Source organism: Phalaenopsis equestris, unplaced genomic scaffold (assembly GCF_001263595.1).
Source record: "Phalaenopsis equestris unplaced genomic scaffold, ASM126359v1 Scaffold000755, whole genome shotgun sequence".
NCBI classification, from domain to species: Eukaryota; Viridiplantae; Streptophyta; class Magnoliopsida; order Asparagales; family Orchidaceae; genus Phalaenopsis; species Phalaenopsis equestris.
Genome location: NW_018165195.1, coordinates 404733 through 422474, shown reverse-complemented (window position 1 = coordinate 422474; position 17742 = coordinate 404733). Strand labels below are relative to the sequence as shown.

General features: G+C 33.5%; 1 protein-coding gene across 1 annotated transcript in view; it reads left to right on the top strand.

Moving 5' to 3' along the window:
* The first annotated feature begins 2022 nt into the window (after positions 1 to 2022).
* Positions 2023 to 17742, top strand: part of LOC110030724 (chaperone protein dnaJ 10-like) — a 45549-nt gene continuing 29829 nt past the window's right edge. Inside the window, exons 1-2 of the mRNA XM_020733609.1 lie at positions 2023 to 2450; positions 12031 to 12090. Coding sequence (XP_020589268.1) covers positions 2364 to 2450; positions 12031 to 12090 — 147 coding nt within the window. The 5' untranslated portion in view covers positions 2023 to 2363. The remainder of the gene's footprint in view (positions 2451 to 12030; positions 12091 to 17742) is intronic.

Here is a 17742-nt window from a genome sequence, read left to right as displayed (position 1 = left end):
AGCTTGGACATCTAAATAGGTGTCTAAACAACTAAGAGAAAATTTTAAGAGATTAGAGATATATAATGTCACTTTAGCAATTATTGTATACTTAAATAATGTGATTCTTAGTGTATTTAATCCACGAGCAAGAGTGTTGTATTCAAATGAATCTAGCCTAGTAAAAAAGCAAATTACTCAGCTCAAGTAAGTATGGTATACTTATAAGACATAGAGTATTCAAGTGGATATGACCCACAAAGACATGAGTGGGTGAATTATTGGATTTATTTAACTTATAACAATTATAAGGTTGTAATCTTATGAATGCATTTCATATAGATATTTTGTAGGTCAAATATGGATATGTCTAAATGTAGGTGAATACGACTTATCCAAATATAGATTAAGGCATCTAAATAAACTAGGGTTTGACTAAACGTGAATTATTCTTTCGTCTAAGCAAGGTTAAGTTAGGCTTGCTAAAAAACAATGCTTCACTAATGAATTTTGGATATAGCTCAAAACTTCAAAATACTATGAATGCGTGAGATAAATTTTTTGTAAGGAAATGGGATTGTAGAAAAGACTAATGATAGATAAATTATTTGGCTATGATAATAGTGACAGTTCATGTTTTAAAGAGAGCCTAAGATTGATTTAGTGGTACTAAGGAAGAGGATTACATGCCAATAAGTGTGCTCACACATATAATGTTGAACTCAGCTTATGCAAATCAAGCACAATCCTATTCTAATGAGATCAGTGAGAAACACTAAGTGGCACGTTAAATAATACTAATCATTTCTCATGCAACACACATGCTAATTATATGACCAAAGCAAATCATGTCATCCAACAAGTCTAAGTCCAATTAGGAAATCAACCAAGACTAACTAAGCAAGGCTATCCCTTATATATGTTGGTTTTCTAATTTATTAAAATTTGAGAATCTCATAACCAAAAATTAAATCAAATTCATTGATTCAAATTAGTATGATATTCGATTTTATCAAATTTTTTATTGGAATGAATGTTATTTGAATATGATTTAAACTTATGTTCAAAGATGATTTGAAAATAGTTTAAACATAGTTCCTTTGTTGGAACCTATGTTCAAACCTTGTTTCTATATCATAACTTATTTTTTATCCACAACTTCTAATTTAATAGTCAATCTTTAGATTTAATCAAGATTTATATATGATTTAAATAATGATCAAATCCTTACTACAAACCGTTGCTTGATTCTAATGATTGAAACTTGTGGTTAGAACATAATGTTACATTAAATATATATATATATATATATATGAGGTTCCATCTATCATTCCATATTTTTCTTAGAACTTAGGGTACTAGCCTAATGCTTGAATATTTTGTTAGAACATAGGCTTGTCACCTTTTTTTTTCTTTCTCATTATAACTTCAGTGGTCTGCAAATATTGTAATATTTGATGAATATATTTTGATTCAATTAAAGAAATATTAAAACTAAACTTGAAAGAGAGGATACCTACTAAAGACTTACAAAAAAAGACATCTACATACATAACACAAAATTCTTATGAACTTAAAAATTATATCATGAAATATAAATCATATATGAACTTAAACAATTAATTTAAACGTCTCTAAAAAAACTCTAGCAATCAAGTATTATAATCCAAAAAATGTCTCTAAAAAATACAAAAAAAAAATAAACTGGTGCAGCTGTTGGACCGTTGGTTCCGACCGATCAATATGGGGGCGGTTTTTAGGGCCACCATGAATCGGGCCTCTGGCCGGTTCACAGTCAAACTGACCTCTTCGTCCCGTGCACTATATTTTGCCTTTTATTCATCTTAAATCTGAATTTAGTAAATCGAACGAGTGAATCAATTTGATAAATCCGAATATACTAAATCTACTTGTAGCAAAAAGTCCCCTTAAAATAATTTAATGACAAACACACATCACATTTCTAAGATGTAGAATTTAAAATCAAAGTCCAACCTTTCAACTCAAAATAAGATAGACTGCGTGCCTTCTGGAACCAAAATCAAAACTAAAACCTGGTATCAACATCTTGACCTGATCCAGTCCCATCAAATGCGCGCCCCGTGTTCATAGGTTCCCCATGCGAGCTCCCCTCGAAACCGGGAGACGAGCGCCTGAGGTCAGCGGCTCACGACATGGTCTCTTCGCGTAAGAATCAAACGCGGTTTCGGAGGAAATAAAGTTCATCTTCTCTCCGCCGCCTGGCTTCCACCCAAGCAAGCTGCTCTTTTGCTTTCTTCCTCATCGGTCAGTCGTCAGGAAGGAAGATTCTCAAAGGAAATCATCCTGAGTGGGTCAGTTCGAATTAGATCTTACTGCTAGATCTGCGTGGTGCAGAGGACGAGATGGTGAAGGAGACGGATTACTACGACATACTGGGAGTCAGCTCTTTGGCCACCGAGGCCGAGATCAAGAAGGCATACTACATCAAGGTAACCCTATTCGTGGATGATCTCATTGCCGGCACTCTGTTGTGGCTCTTTATTGCGATGAAAATACTTCTGTTTTGACTTTAATAGTTATTAGATTCTTCATCTCCCAAATGCTAAAGCTATTTTACTGATTTTTTATCATTATTTCACTTTCTATCTTGACTACTCTTTCTCTTTCTTCTTATCTATTTGAGATCGCTGAAATTAGGAGGTTTTTGGAAGGCCTTCAGCTGGGACACCCTTGATAACTTATTGTTGCGAAAGTTTCATATATGCATGATTCTTGGGATACGCATAATGGATATGTTGTCGTTTTCATTTGGGGAAATGTTAAAAAGAAAAGAGAATTGTTAGATAACACAGTCAACCTTCTTAGGATTGGTTTCTAATTTCAACTGCTTTGCTATATGAATTGTATCACAACTAAGGCGAGTCAGCATGAGAGGTATCTCTGAAATTATTGGATTTTTCATTTCAGATAGCGGTCAGAGGCTGGTTGAATTTTTGAAGGGTACCCCGTGTGGTGCGGGATGAGTCAGGCGCGAGGAATGGTTCCCTAGGAAGTTATTTCAGTGAACAAGCAATTGAATGAGCTTGAAGCCAAGATCATATTTTTGGGCAGTCAAATAAAGGTTCTTTTGATATCTTGGCAAAACATGCTGTGGATGGATAATTTACATATCCCCGAGAACTACGTTGGACCAAAATGCTATGCATTGTAGCCTTCAATCTGATCAATGGTTAAGTATCAATCACAGTATGTTTGAAACCTCCGCTAAAATATCTCGCCCATTACAATGATGGGTAGAGCAAAGGATACCCCATGTTTCAAAATTAGTATCATTAGATATTTGAATTAGACAGATTGATTCATGTTAGAACTTAGTGGTTGGTGCCAATGAAATTATGCCTCTTTATGTTTAGTTGGAATGTTTATGTGAATCTTGATGCGATTGAGCAGTGTCGATGCTAGAAGGCCCATTCCTTTTGATCTTCATTACATGAGATCATTTGAGTAAGAATCAAGACTATCCGGTTTGAATAACTAGAAATTATTGGGTGTTATTTTAGATGAACACATTTATTTCTTATTTTTGGATTATTTTGCTATAAGTTTTATTATACTTTTTTTTCACCTCAAACCATTTTATGTTATAATAAGTACTTTTTGTAAGAATAGAGAAGATTTTATTGTGATCCCTCTATAATGGTGGTCGACGTTACGATCTTTTGCAACATAATGCTGTTTTGCAAAATGTCAAATGAAAAATAAATTATTTATTGATGTAATAAATTCTTTTTGTATGGTTGGAGGAGATTTGATAGCTATTTGGTAAAACAATAGTCCACCATTTGAAAATTTTAACCACAATCACTCCGAGAACATTGAATGTAGTCATACTTTTAGGATTTCAATTTGAGTGACCCAAAAGTGACCAAATTTCTTTTTTCATTTGTTGGGCCAAATTTTGAACTAATTTTGTAAATTTTATTTGATGTTTATAATTTTATAAGTCAAATCATGATAATGATGAAGTCAACCCATTAATAGTTCCATTAATTGATGGTATGCTGGATTTACAACTCATGGTAAAAAATGGTTGGTGAACTCAATTTGAACTTGATTATAGTTTGAATGAAACAAATTGAGCCAAAAATTTTCTTGGATCATTAAAATTTGCTTAACAAGATTTTTTGTTGGCTTTGTTTAAGCAGTTGCAATTCAAATGGGTCTATAGTGCTCAAGTGAGCACTTCATATGGGCAGACCATGTCACGTATGGACTGAACAAATCTGCGTGGGGCCTCGGTGGACAACTTGAGCATTAACCTACACAAGTAGATTTGTTACTAGCACGATTGAAGCAATAACATTGCTCTACTTCTAAGGACAACTTTTATTCTACCCCACGCCGCTTTACCTATAGGAGGTAGTTTTCATCTGAGTCACATATAAGATGTGACAAGGAGGTTATTATTATTATTTTATTATATTCTTAAGGTGTATCCGAGATCTCTTGGTATTCCTTCTTCATCTAAAAATATCTCTTCCCCTGCCGTTCATTCTCAACCATTTGACAATATTTTAGCGATGGCTTTTTACTTTCTCATATCAGTGCACTTGGGAAGTGTTGATACAATTAGTAGATGGGGTTGAAGCCTTGGTGTTTGTCTCCTTTGCTTGTTTTGATGTTGTTTGTGCAAAACAAAAAAATAAAGGCCGCTAGCTTTTGCCCTTCTTACTACATGTTTGTACTTGAGAGATATTGGTGTGAACAGAAGCCAAAGTTGTGCTTCGTATGGGAAATTGGTAGCTAACAAGCTTCTTGGGAGCATACTTTCGGCCTTTTAACCCTTTTGCTTCTACGAAACTTTAAGTTGCATTAGTGTGTTCTAGGGTAAGAGTTCAAGCGATAAAAGTTGGGCAAAATACAATATGTCAAGCTTGCATATTTTATAATTTCCAGTGGATATTCTGCTTTTAGTCGATGGTTTTTTTTTACAATGCTGCTTTGTAGAATGTCTTTAATTTTGTAGTTTGAGCTTTTATTATTGTTCTAAAAAATGTTGAGGCCTTTTTCATGAATTTTGGAGGGTTCCTCTATTTACTTCCGTGACACTATAGCCTCAAATTGAAGGAGTCATTCCTTCTTTCTTTCTGGGTCCCTATGACTACAATTGAGCGATGGATTCCTTCCCTTTCCGGGTCACTATGGACTTCAGTTGAGACACACTCCATCATGTTTTCTAGTACATATAACATTCTTTTCCTTGTGTTGCTATTTCTTGCATCAGGACTTGTATTTTTTTTACTTTGATAGCCTTATGATTATTATTGTTTGTTTGGGTTTTTACCATTTATCCATTATTGGCCACCAACTTTTGGTCGTAGCCACCAACTTTTGGTTGTAGGCCAAGGGTTGGGTTCTGATACCATAATTAAATGATCCAAGACTAATATAATGGAGGTGGGAGTTTCTTGAGGAAAAAAACGGTCTATTGTTTGATGGTGGCTTATGGTGCATGATAAGGAGGTTATGGAAAGGTGATATTGTAATTAAGGTTATGTTTAATGGTGGTTGAGGCTAAGAGGAAGTGATGGAGTGGGGATTATTTGGCTGAATTTTATGAGGGTTAGGACTAGGAAAGGGCTTGTGGAGAGGTTATAAAATTTTTTAGTGTTAGAATTAAAATGGAGAAAAGTATAGGTGGTGGTGAAGTTGGAATTATTGGAGTTAAGGTTTATTGTTGAGTGTTGAATTGAGGGTTTTATGAGGAGGGGTTGGGTGAGTAGGAGGTTGATAGTGCTCTTAGGTTAAAGATAGTGTGGGATGATCTAAAAATAAAGAAGTAGAAGATGAGGGGATAAAAATATGAACAAAGATAAAACCTTAAACTCACCAGAGTCCAAGGATTTGAATTTGCCACTTAGCTTCTCCAAGAGATTACACATAAGAAAAAGTTCAATATTTATTCTAAATAATCAAAGAGTGTACAAGAGGTGTTTGTATAAAGAACAAGTAAAACACATCAATTCCTTCGATGATTTTGATTAATCCAAAATAGGAAGGCGAGATTTCAATTGCAATCAAATCTTCATATCCATTTATGGATTGGTGACAAAGGGGAACTGGGGGAAATTTGACATTATTTTGCACATGTTGATTGCTTGGTGGGAAGAGGATGATTTATATACATTCAAAGATGGAGTGATCTTGTATTTTGAGCAAATGTTGAATTCAACCAAGGGGCCACCAAATCATGGTCAAGCTTTCTTGTAATGAAATTTAAGTGATAGCAATCATGATCAATACTATTGATGTAGTTCCGCTGTCCATCCATTCATCTTGTGTTTGAGGATTGCGAGTTGGGTAGGGAGTCAATTTTTGGCGTGTAAGGGCACATCTCTTACATTATATGGTTGAGGGATTCATTCTTCCCAACCTAAAACTATCCAAAGTAAGATAACACAAGGCCTCTTATTAACTCAATGTCAATTTTCTAAATAAATCTATCAAGTAAATGGAAAAGGGATCAATATGAATGACTAGGGATTGGTGAAATAGACCGTAGCAAATGCACAAAGATATGATGCTTATCTAGTAGATAAAATTGAAAGAAGTTACCATAATGAAGTAGAGAGGGCTGGAGGGAGGGGAACCTAACATGGTGGTTGAAGTCTAGAGAATTAGGAATCCATTTAGTTCAATTCAATTTTAAATTTAAAATCACATATTATTCCTTGTTTATAGAGATCCAAAAAATATATACAAAATTAATTTAAATTCAAACAAATTGAAATTAAGAACTAAGCACATTGAAAGTGGCTAATAAAATTATCCAAGAAAGTAGAAATAGATTAAAAAATTTCTTAAAACTCTTCTTTTGACTGAATGGTTAATTTTTTAGTTGCTAATTTGTTGATTTAAGCAAATTAAAATTGAATTTTCTTGATCTTGGATGATTTCTTTGATTATTAGTTGCAATTTGATGCAAATCATCAAGAATCTGTTGAGTAGCTTGCAAAAAAATTAAGATTTTTGTAGAATCAATTTTGAAAGTTCTTGATTATGCAGAAAATTTTGGATGTTAAGATTTCTATAGATCATGGCCTTTAGTTTCTTGTAATGGAACATAATTTTATATCTCATAAGGCTGAGCTTTATTTTTGGCCTGACAAGAGTTTAACTAAGGGGGCTCCTTCTAGTAGTGCTGGTGATTCTAGTTTTAGTTTATTACCACTCATTGATGCCTCAGAAAGCATATTTAGAAATTTCATTACCTATGATAAACTTTCTTGCTATTTTGCGTCAAGGAGAAAATATCACATTTTTCTAACATATGCTTCATTCCTACCATATTGCAAACATCTAATTGGATCACCACACAATCTCATCAATATAAATATCAACAATAGAAACTTCAACTTATTTTATATTCCACCTCAATGAGAACGTTGTTATTAACCCACTTTAGAGTATAAGCTTTTGGTTGTCATTCCCTAAAGAACCAAAGAAAAATAGCAAGGTTCTTGCTGCTACTTGAATCAATATGAGTTCTTACTTTTTTAACCATAATATTGACCTTGATGAATTCGTTACTGATCTTGTTTGTAGTCATAAGTGTCACTGATGAATTCTTGTTACTCTCTTAATAATTTTATAACATATTCTCTTCCCATAGTGGTTAGAATTTTCTTGATCTGCTTTATGGATGGTTTATTTTCTAAATCTTGCTTTCAACAATCTTCATCTAAATGAATCTTTAATTGGCTGTAACTATGATAATGTTTTCTTTTTCCCTTGACTTTGTTGGACTGCTTTTCTTTTTGATCACTTCTTTGGCTGCACTTTTGCTTACTACTGTTTGTTTTCTCTTCTCCTTCATAGCTATATCTTTTGAGCTAGCCTCTGTAATACTATGCGCTAGGAAAATCTTTAATTCTTTTAGAATACCTTCATCAAGTTCCATACTAAATTCTATGAGAACTGATTTTTTTGCTTGCATTGAGATGCTGAGTGCGAAGGCCTCTTGCATGCCAATTGCTCAGATTTCTTCCTCATTTTTTGCCATAGGAACGAATTCACTTCCACGTGCTTGATGGGATAAAATGGGGTCCTCAGTCATTGTATAAACAATACCCAATTACTGTGAAATCGTTTGCAATTTAAAAAGTTTTATATATCATTGTGCAAGTGAATGGATGAGATATTCAATAAAGCAAATGAATTTCTTTTTCTCACAAGTAATTCTAAACGAATAAATAGATTTATTTGCCATCCAATTAATTGTCTACCTCATCAGCATTCATTATGCCGACAAAGTTTGCAATTTTAGCTGACCCTTACTTTGAAATGAGGTGTCTAACCAGTGGTTGGCCTTCGTTATAGGTAAGCAGTTCTCCAAAATCTAAATGAATCTTTAATTGGCTGTAACTATGATATGATAATGTTTTCTTTTTCCCTTGACTTTGTTGGACTGCTTTTCTTTTTGATCACTTCTTTGGCTGCACTTTTGCTTACTACTGTTTGTTTTCTCTTCTCCTTCATAGCTATATCTTTTGAGCTAGCCTCTGTAATACTATGCGCTAGGAAAATCTTTAATTCTTTTAGAATACCTTCATCAAGTTCCATACTAAATTCTATGAGAACTGATTTTTTTGCTTGCATTGAGATGCTGAGTGCGAAGGCCTCTTGCATGCCAATTGCTCAGATTTTTTCCTCATTTTTTGCCATAGGAACGAATTCACTTCCACGTGCTTGATGGGATAAAATGGGGTCCTCAGTCATTGTATAAACAATACCCAATTATTGTGAAATCGTTTGCAATTTAAAAAGTTTTATATATCATTGTGCAAGTGAATGGATGACATTTTCAATAAAGCAAATGAATTTCTTTTTCTCACAAGTAATTCTAAACGAATAAATAGATTTATTTGCCATCCAATTAGTTGTCTACCTCATCAGCATTCATTATGCCGACAAAGTTTGCAATTTTAGCTGACCCTTACTTTGAAATGAGGTGTCTAACCAGTGGTTGGCCTTCGTTATAGGTAAGCAGTTCTCCAAAATCTTCATCAATGTCCTTTGGAAATTTTGGGCTCTTCCATGACCTATGGAGGGATCACGTCCTTGTTTTCGTGACACTCATAGCTGAAGCTGAGCTATTTGCTCCATCATGTTTTCCAGTCCCCTTCCAATTTTGGCAAATATATCATTATTTTTATTTATTGTGTGTTGCTATCACTTTGCATTCTGATTTGTTATTGGTCTTCTTCCTTTATAGCTTTTTGGTTAATCATCTTTCGATTTAGGCCAATAATCTTGCTTTAATGCCCAATTGATCAAAATTCTTTCGCGTTTATTTAGAGGGAGTCTTTGGGGATTTGGTATGTAAGTTTCACCTACTAATATTCTATGGGTTGAATAGAAATTGGATCAAGGTAGTTTATAATCAGATTTGATTCTGCTTGAGATTGGATTGAGCTAGCCTATAACATAACTTGTCTTGGCTCAAGTTCAGATTTAATGATTACAAGCTATTTTTGAGCTTTGGTTAAATTGGCTTGAGAGTGAACCATAGGCAATCCCACAAGCAAGTATGCTAAAATTAAATTAAAATATAAATCATCATTATTGAATTTTATTGCTGTATACCTTCTAATCTTATTTTTTTAAGTTTTCGTGCATTACATCTGATTATTTTTTTGCTAGTGATTGCGGATATTTGCAATAGAGAATAGCAAAACTCATAGAGTGTTGATGCTCATCTAATAGACAAAATTCAAAACTCTTTCCATAATGTTGCAGTTTGTCTTCCTATAACCTTTTTCATATTATTCTTTTCCTTTTATCTTTCGTTCTTGATTTTCTCCCTGCCATCTATCTTTATGTTCCTCTTATTCTTGCCTTACCACAATGGGTGAATTTCATTTTTTGCAACGAAGTAGAGAGGAGAATGGTACTTGATTTCTTAGGGCCCTTTTGGGGCAGCTTATAAGTGTGAAAGGCGTTCAAAACGTCACCTCACCATTTGGAAAACACGTTTCGACAGCTTATCCGAAAACACGATTAAGTTTTTACACTAATCGCAGGCCGCGGGTCGAACCCCGGGCCACCTACGGGCCGTGTTTCAGGATAAGCTGCTTATCTGGATAAGCATAAGCTGCCCCAAACACACCCTTAGTTATCCTTCCTAGAAGGCTATGTTTGACAACTGCTTACATTGGTCCACATAAATTTGCTATGGTCATTTGAAATGGGGAGAATCGGGTGGTATATAGGTTGGTGAGCATATTTTGATAATTCAAAATTAATTTACACTCAATCCAAAGTTAAATATCTGAGTATGATCCCAATTAGTAGAGATCTATGTAAGATTTAAAACTTCTTTCAAATTCAAAAAAGTGTGAAGTAATATGAACAAACCCTTTAGTAGCGAACAAAATGCTATAATTTGGGAATATGCAGGAAAGTAGGAAAAATATTAAAAACTAGCTGGATTTTAAATAATTTCTAGAAATCCTCCTTCTGATGGTCCTGCCTCTTTGAATGAATAAATTTCAAGTTTTTATTCTATTTTTAAACTGCATTTTCTGTGCTGCTTTTAAGCAAATTGAAATCTGAGTCTTTTTGGTCTTGGTTTCCTCCTTTCTTGCATATATTTGGAGTTGCAACTTAGATAAAAAATATCTCGATCCTCTTAAGGAACTTGTAGTATGTCTGGAATTTTTTCAGAATCAAGTTTGAATGATAAAAAAATTAAAAAAATTCAAAAAAAAAAAAAAAACTAAGATAATGAAATCCTTTTGGATCGCTTAATAACTTTTACAGAAGAACATGGTTGAACGAACTTGCACTCAAGAATCCTTTTAATATATTGGAATATATCTATGACGCTTATTCAGAAATGAATTTGTTTGGGGTTCTATATGTGAAATCCTGATGCTTTATCTGCTAAACAATGCCAAAGAACCCTACCATAACCAAGTAAAAGGGAAGAATGAAAGGACTTTGATTGATCTCTTTACCATTATTATTGCTTGAAATAAGATAATAACTTTGGTCTAGCTCCAGGACGACAAAACTGCCTCTATTTAGTGATTTATTATTTTATCTCCTAAACTATATTGTTTTTTATTATTTTATATCCTAAAATATATTTGTTTTCTCAGGACACTGAAATCTATGCTTTGTATTTGTTCTTTGAGTATCGGCCGGCAACATAGATGTTTTGTTGGCACATGCCATATCATTTTTCTGTATACTTTACGTAACATTTGAACTTGCTGTTGCTACAGTTAATCTTGCTTGAACGGAGAAGCGTTCAGAGCCGTCCTTTCACTGTGCAGTGCATGAGTCCATTTTTGTTTTCTGAATAATGTTTGATTCCTAGGATTTATTTTAGATTTCACATATTTTAGTTCTCCTTTAGTTGTTTTATGAAGTAAACTGAGGCAGAACAAATTTCTTCCTTTAAGCCCACCATCTTAATTTTCAAGCTATAATTTTTATAATTTTTGTATCCATGTACCTCAAGCTCTTTTTTATTTTTTTTATTTTTTATTTTTTGTGAAGTACATATTTCAGATTATATAAGAGAAAGCATTCTTGTATTATTGGTTTAATGACAGTGGGAAGTGGAGGAAGTGTTAAAGAATGTAACTGTTTTGCCTATTGGTTTTGTTCTGTGCAAGAGATCAATTTCAATATTATTTTTATTTGAAAGTCGACCTCCATGCTTCTGAGGGAAGGTCACACTTGTAAGAAGTCCTTATACGTACTTTCTTTGTGGTGTTTAAGTGTTAAAGAGGTCTTCAGAAAAATTGAAATGAAGATTATTGATATATATGACAACGAATCAGGCTTTCCATCATTTGTGACCCCCATTTTTATTGCAGGAAAAAAATAAGCCATTTCCTTTGTTTTTTTTTTTTTTTTGGAGTGTTGCTATCTTAATGTATAGTGCCATGCCCATCATTTTCTTCTGATTGATTTTAACAATTTTCATATTGTTACAGTTCTAGATATAGATCTTTATTCACAGTTGCACTTCTATTAATTTTTTGTGTTAATTTGTAGGCGAGGCAAGTTCATCCGGATAAAAATCCCAATGATCCTCTTGCAGCACAAAATTTTCAGGCAAGTACGATAGAGCTTTGCTTATATTCTGCCATGTAGATATCGTACAATGCATGATATACAATAATTTTTAACCGTAGGATATTAACATAACTGAGATCATTGAAACTAGAAAGTATGTTTTTGAAAAAATAATATACTCTATGGATTCTGTCATTTTATTGAATGTATAGAAATCTTTATAACTTTTGAACATTATAAACACTTTTAAAACCCCTTTCTCTATCATATGCATGCCTGTCGATCAAATTTTTTTTTTTTTTTTTTTTTTTTTGATAATTTAACTATTTATGTAGTATATTAAAAATACAAGGATGATTTGATGAAGAATATATGCCTTTTCAAATCTAGTTTAACCCCAATAAAAATTATCCAATACATACAAGATGAGATACATAATTTATGCATTGATTACATTTCATTCGAAATTTTGTATAAATTGAAATCAAAATTATCGTTTCATGCAAAATATGACATCCATTACTTAATTTTGAAGGGTCCTATTGCTGATCAAACAAAAGAAATTTAAAATCATGCATATAACTAGTTTTAATGATGTTAAAGAACATTGTGGCGTCATAATTTCATAATCTAATTAGATGAAAATATTAATTCTCATCCTTGGACTAGAAAAGAACATTGTGGGCTCCGAAAATTTGACAACCGATCCCCATGGCACTCTCTGCATTATTTTATTTTTGATTTGCTGAGAGCTTTAGAGGGTCTAATTTTCAGAAGACATATTGGATTGTAGATGTACATTACCTAGAGATTTCACCCTTATTTAACGAGTACTTTTGGATCCGAGGTTTGAGGTTTCCTAAAGGTGCATGCCCCTATGATTAATTACCCCTCCTGATAATGAAAGAACACTTTCGATTAAGGCTAGTCATTAAGAATTAAAAATTAAACATATAATAGCAACAAACTTAGGATTTAAATTATAAAATTTATCACTTAGAGCTTAATGTGGATGGTGGGAGAATTAAGACGAAAATTGATTAGGATTCTATGGTTTCATCATCCCAGGTCGTCATGATCCCTGATCTACTTAGAGGAGGTACTTGACCCAACCTAACAGAAGAATCATTGTCAACAGCCATGGGTTGCATCATCCAAGGTATCCTTGTAGATTTAGGGTAGATGTTTATCTTAGGGGACAAATTTAAGTCGACATTAGCTAAAATAAGACTTTGTGTCAATCAATTGTACCCTTATGATTCACAACTTAAATAGTAGAAAGCCGTTGGGGAATATATGGGCTGTGGCTGTGACCGTAACATGGCAATGTCATTTGGCGACAACCATCAGATATCATTTGGCGGCAAAAACACACGGACAAAGGACTGGGGTCATGTCCTTACTAGCACTTAATTACGTTAATTGTGAATATATTGATACATTTGATATGACATTTTCTTTTTGTGAGTTGAAGTCAATCAAAAGTTTGTCACCCTCAAGAAATTATTGCGGAGAGCGGATGAATTTTGCTTTTAACTTTTAAATGATTGAATTTTGCTTAATATATTAGTTGATTATTTTAAAAAGGCTTGATTTTAAAGATTGACCCTTTCAGTTGGAATCTTCGATTAATACGATCATCATCAGATAGTTAGTTTAAGCATGTCGACCCCTATCCTTACAAGGAGGAGAATTAGACTAAGTGATTTGAACTTGTAAACTATTATCTTTAGGATTTGGACATTTATTAAATTTATTAGACTCGTCATATTCAGTCCTTGCGAAAAGGAGGTTCAAACCAGTGGGGTGAGACTTATAACCCTGTCCTATACATAAGGCAACCTAATTAGCCCATGCAACATTCTCTAACCTCGTATATAAACATTTAATATTTTAGTTGGAGCACATGCGGGTATTGAAATTTCTCATATTTGAACATCTTTTTATAAGCTTTAAAGACTTGCATGAATTTTAAGTAATGAACCTACTTTACAAAATATCTCAAGTGGAATCCTTCTAATTCTTAAGGATGGTCTCACATTTCACGATGTCATATTTGACTTACGGAATAATCATGAGATTTTTATAAAATTTAAAATCATTTAAAGCTTAAAATATTTCAAAAGTATTATGATTTTAGGCTTTTAAAAAGGAACTGTCTTCTGTTCGCTAGCAAATATGTTGCGAATCAGGTGGCAGATTTTATTTAAATCAAACTTAGCTCCTCCTTTCGGGGTGTTTGAATTTCAGTTTAAGCTCAGTCTTATGAATTGGTACTTCAATTTTAAATTAAGCTAAGTCTCCCAAATGTTTTAGGTTATCTTTGAAAGCACCAATACTTAATATTTGAGTTAATTCAAATGATTCTAACTCGAGAGTTTTGATTTGAAAATTCCAAATTTTGGATTATTTGTAAGCCTTATGCTCTTAATTTTGAAGGCTCAACTTTGTCATTGACTTTTAGTTTAAACTTTTGAATTTAAGTTTTAAAAGACAAAAAAAAAAATGATTTTTATCTTTAAAAACCCGAAAAGCCTAAAAATTTTAAAACTTTAGAATTTTAAATACTTTTAAGCCTAAAGAGCCTAAATATTTAAAAGCATGGGCCCCCGTAATTTAAAACCATAAAAGGCTAAAATTTTAAAAGCTTAAGTTTTCTCAATCATTTTACAATGTTATATATATATATATATATATAAAGAGAGAGATACATACATATATATTAAGTCCAAAATTTCAAATATTTTAAGAGATTACAAGTCTAAATCACTCGGAATTTTGGCAGCCTCCTGACGCCAACCCTTGTTAGGGGGCACGAGAGAATGCCAACATTCCTAGCTTTCTCAGAAGAATCACTGTTCAGTGCTTACGACACTGTTATCGGGGGCAAAATTATAATTTTTAGCCTGCAGTCTCAAAAGACGCAACAGGGAGCTAAAAAGTATTTAATATGTGATCTTAAAAGATGCGACGGGCCTTCAGTGTACTTGCAAGAAAGGTTAGTTTGTAAGCAAAGAGCCCCCCGATTTAAAAATAATTTCCTGATGAGTTCGCTTTTTTTCATGCCTAGCAGGTACTTTGCTCTCGAATGGTGGTTTTCAAAAAAATTTCCCATAACTTACAAGAAACCCTAATTTTAAAAGAACTTCCAAACGACTTCTTAATTTTCCTCGCCTAACTGGTACTTTGCTCTCGAATGGATATTTTCTCAAAAAATTCCCTAATTACTCCAATTGTACCTGCAAGGAAGCGTTAGAACCCCATTTTAAAAAAGTTCTCTAAACAAATTCATAAATTTTCCCAGCTAACGGGTATTTTGCTCTCGAATTGAGGCTTTCAAAAAGTTGCCCTAATGCTCTCTTATTTGTCGGTCAACTTTTTAATTTAAAAAGTGGTGTTTTAATTTTTGGAAAATGAGACCGATGGATCTCATTCTTCTAATAGTTTACATAATCGTGTCCGATACCGCGAGTACTACATCTTCCCGAAAGGTAAGTTTATATCTCGGTGATGAACCCAATCATGCAAACTAAGACATTTGTGACATATGTTTGACTTGCGAACCTTTTATGCATGTCCGACAAATTCTCTTACCTCATATAATATTAGGTAAGGTTTATTTTATCTGAGTTCTAAGTTTCTTATAGAGTCAAACCTTTATTGTTAATTACATCTCAAATGACCGATGTCACTTGAGAAAACTCTTGATAATAATCAGATGTGTCAGTTCTCAAGAATTTAAAGTTTAGGTTTCATGGTAGGACGTGGAAAAGTAAGTGGGAAAGGACCAAATGAAAACAATTATTTTAAGAGTCCAAAAGAAGTAAAGGGTAAAAGGCGTCACAAATCCTGAATAGAGCCCTTAGTGACTTCCCAAATTATCTTATCGTGTGACTTGTGTTTTGGAGACGATGTTATTTAAGTGTTGAATCATGTCAATTTTATTATTTGGGACTCGCACTTGCATAATACTCAATTATACAAATAATCCGCATTTATAGGAGGGTTTGCGTCGTACCGAACGACAACCTCAAAACCTAAGACGAGTTAGGTTACGCTGCACAACATGGTTGTACAGGAGCCTAAACAATGATATAATGATTTACGTCGCGCTGGGCGAGCTACCTCAAAGTCATATGGATTGTTATTTATACTAGGGGGAGAGATTGCTGAAATCCTCTTTTTGCTTGATCCAAGCTCCTCGCTATGCTGCCCACGAAGTTGGCTCTAAGCCTCCTGTTGTAGTAGTAGCTCCAAGGTTTAAGGGTTTGAGGTTTACATGCCACATTTTGGTTTGTTCGTTGTTGTTCAAATGTTGAAATGTTCAAGAGAAATTTTAATTTAATTTGAGCGACATCGGTTTAGATCTTATGGTTCCATCATCCCGACACCACAAATTTCTCTTGAATTTACTTAGTCCAAATAAGTCGTTAAAACCATTTAGACTGAAGAATTCTCGTTAGCTATCGTAGGTTACCTCATCCAAGAGATTCTCATAAACCCAAAAAGGATGAATTAAGGGCGTTTAATAGGTTTAAAATTATATTTAATTTTAAAAAAAGAATATATTTTTGTTGTTTTGTTTTATAATTAAAGCATGGACTGTAAAGAAGATCGCATGTAAATAAAAGTGATGTAGAATGCAGTAAATAAACTATAAAGCGTACTTGAGCCTCTGCTATCTTTGTATGGTTAGTATTGCAATCATAGTATGGTTTGCAAGAGATTTAAATAAACTTGCAGGAAGAGTAAGCAAAGCGAGAAAATCCAGCACGAAAGTCAGAAAAACGAGTTGTAGAAATCACAAGCAAAACTCGTAGTCACGTATGGAAGACTGAAACTTGGTATAAAACATCAGTGAAGGTGGGGGCTCAGAGCTGTACTGTTTGCTTCCCAACCTTGGGTAAGAGCTACCAAACCGACGATCTACGTAGGGCGGTCCTTAACTTCGATCCAAGTGACTAGTCGTGGACCTTTGTAAGTTTTATCAAAATTCTTTAATTTTTCATGCAAAAATTGCTCTTTAGATTTCCATGCAGAGTTCACTTTAATAAGAAAAAGAAATTTTATTTTTATTTTTGTAAATATTTTGTAAAGTTGCAGCTACAGACTAATTACTCTAATCAGACTAGGACTACTTCCGACTTGAGAGAATCCGGGGCAACAATCCTACCAAGAGTTGGCGAATAATATCATCAGTTCTTATCCTCTCCCCTCATTAAAGGTCCTTGATGTAAGAGATACTATTCAAATAATTCTACTTCGTCTCTCTCGTTTAAACACACATAAGCAATGTCGTCACGACCCTCGCCACCAAGACCTCCAACTTATACTAGTTCGGTGATCTATATGTGACATTAAAAAATGTCCCTAATTGTCAGTAGGATTTGAGTGTGATATTCAGGCTCACTAAACATTGGGTTTATTTGTCATGATGAGAATTTTACTAGTTGATTTAATTAAGGAAGTCATGAACCACATCTAGGTGTATCGTCTTGTTTAGTGTTTTAATCAATTTGTGAATTAAGGTCAAGTGCTTAGTATCATCCTTCATTTGAAAATTAGGTAAATAAACTCTCACCTAGGGTGTGCTTATAAAATTTAGGAAGCCTACACTTTAACTTGAGCTTGAAGTGATTTAAGATGTTTTACTCTCAATTAAGTGTTTTTCAACTAAATTTTAAATATCTT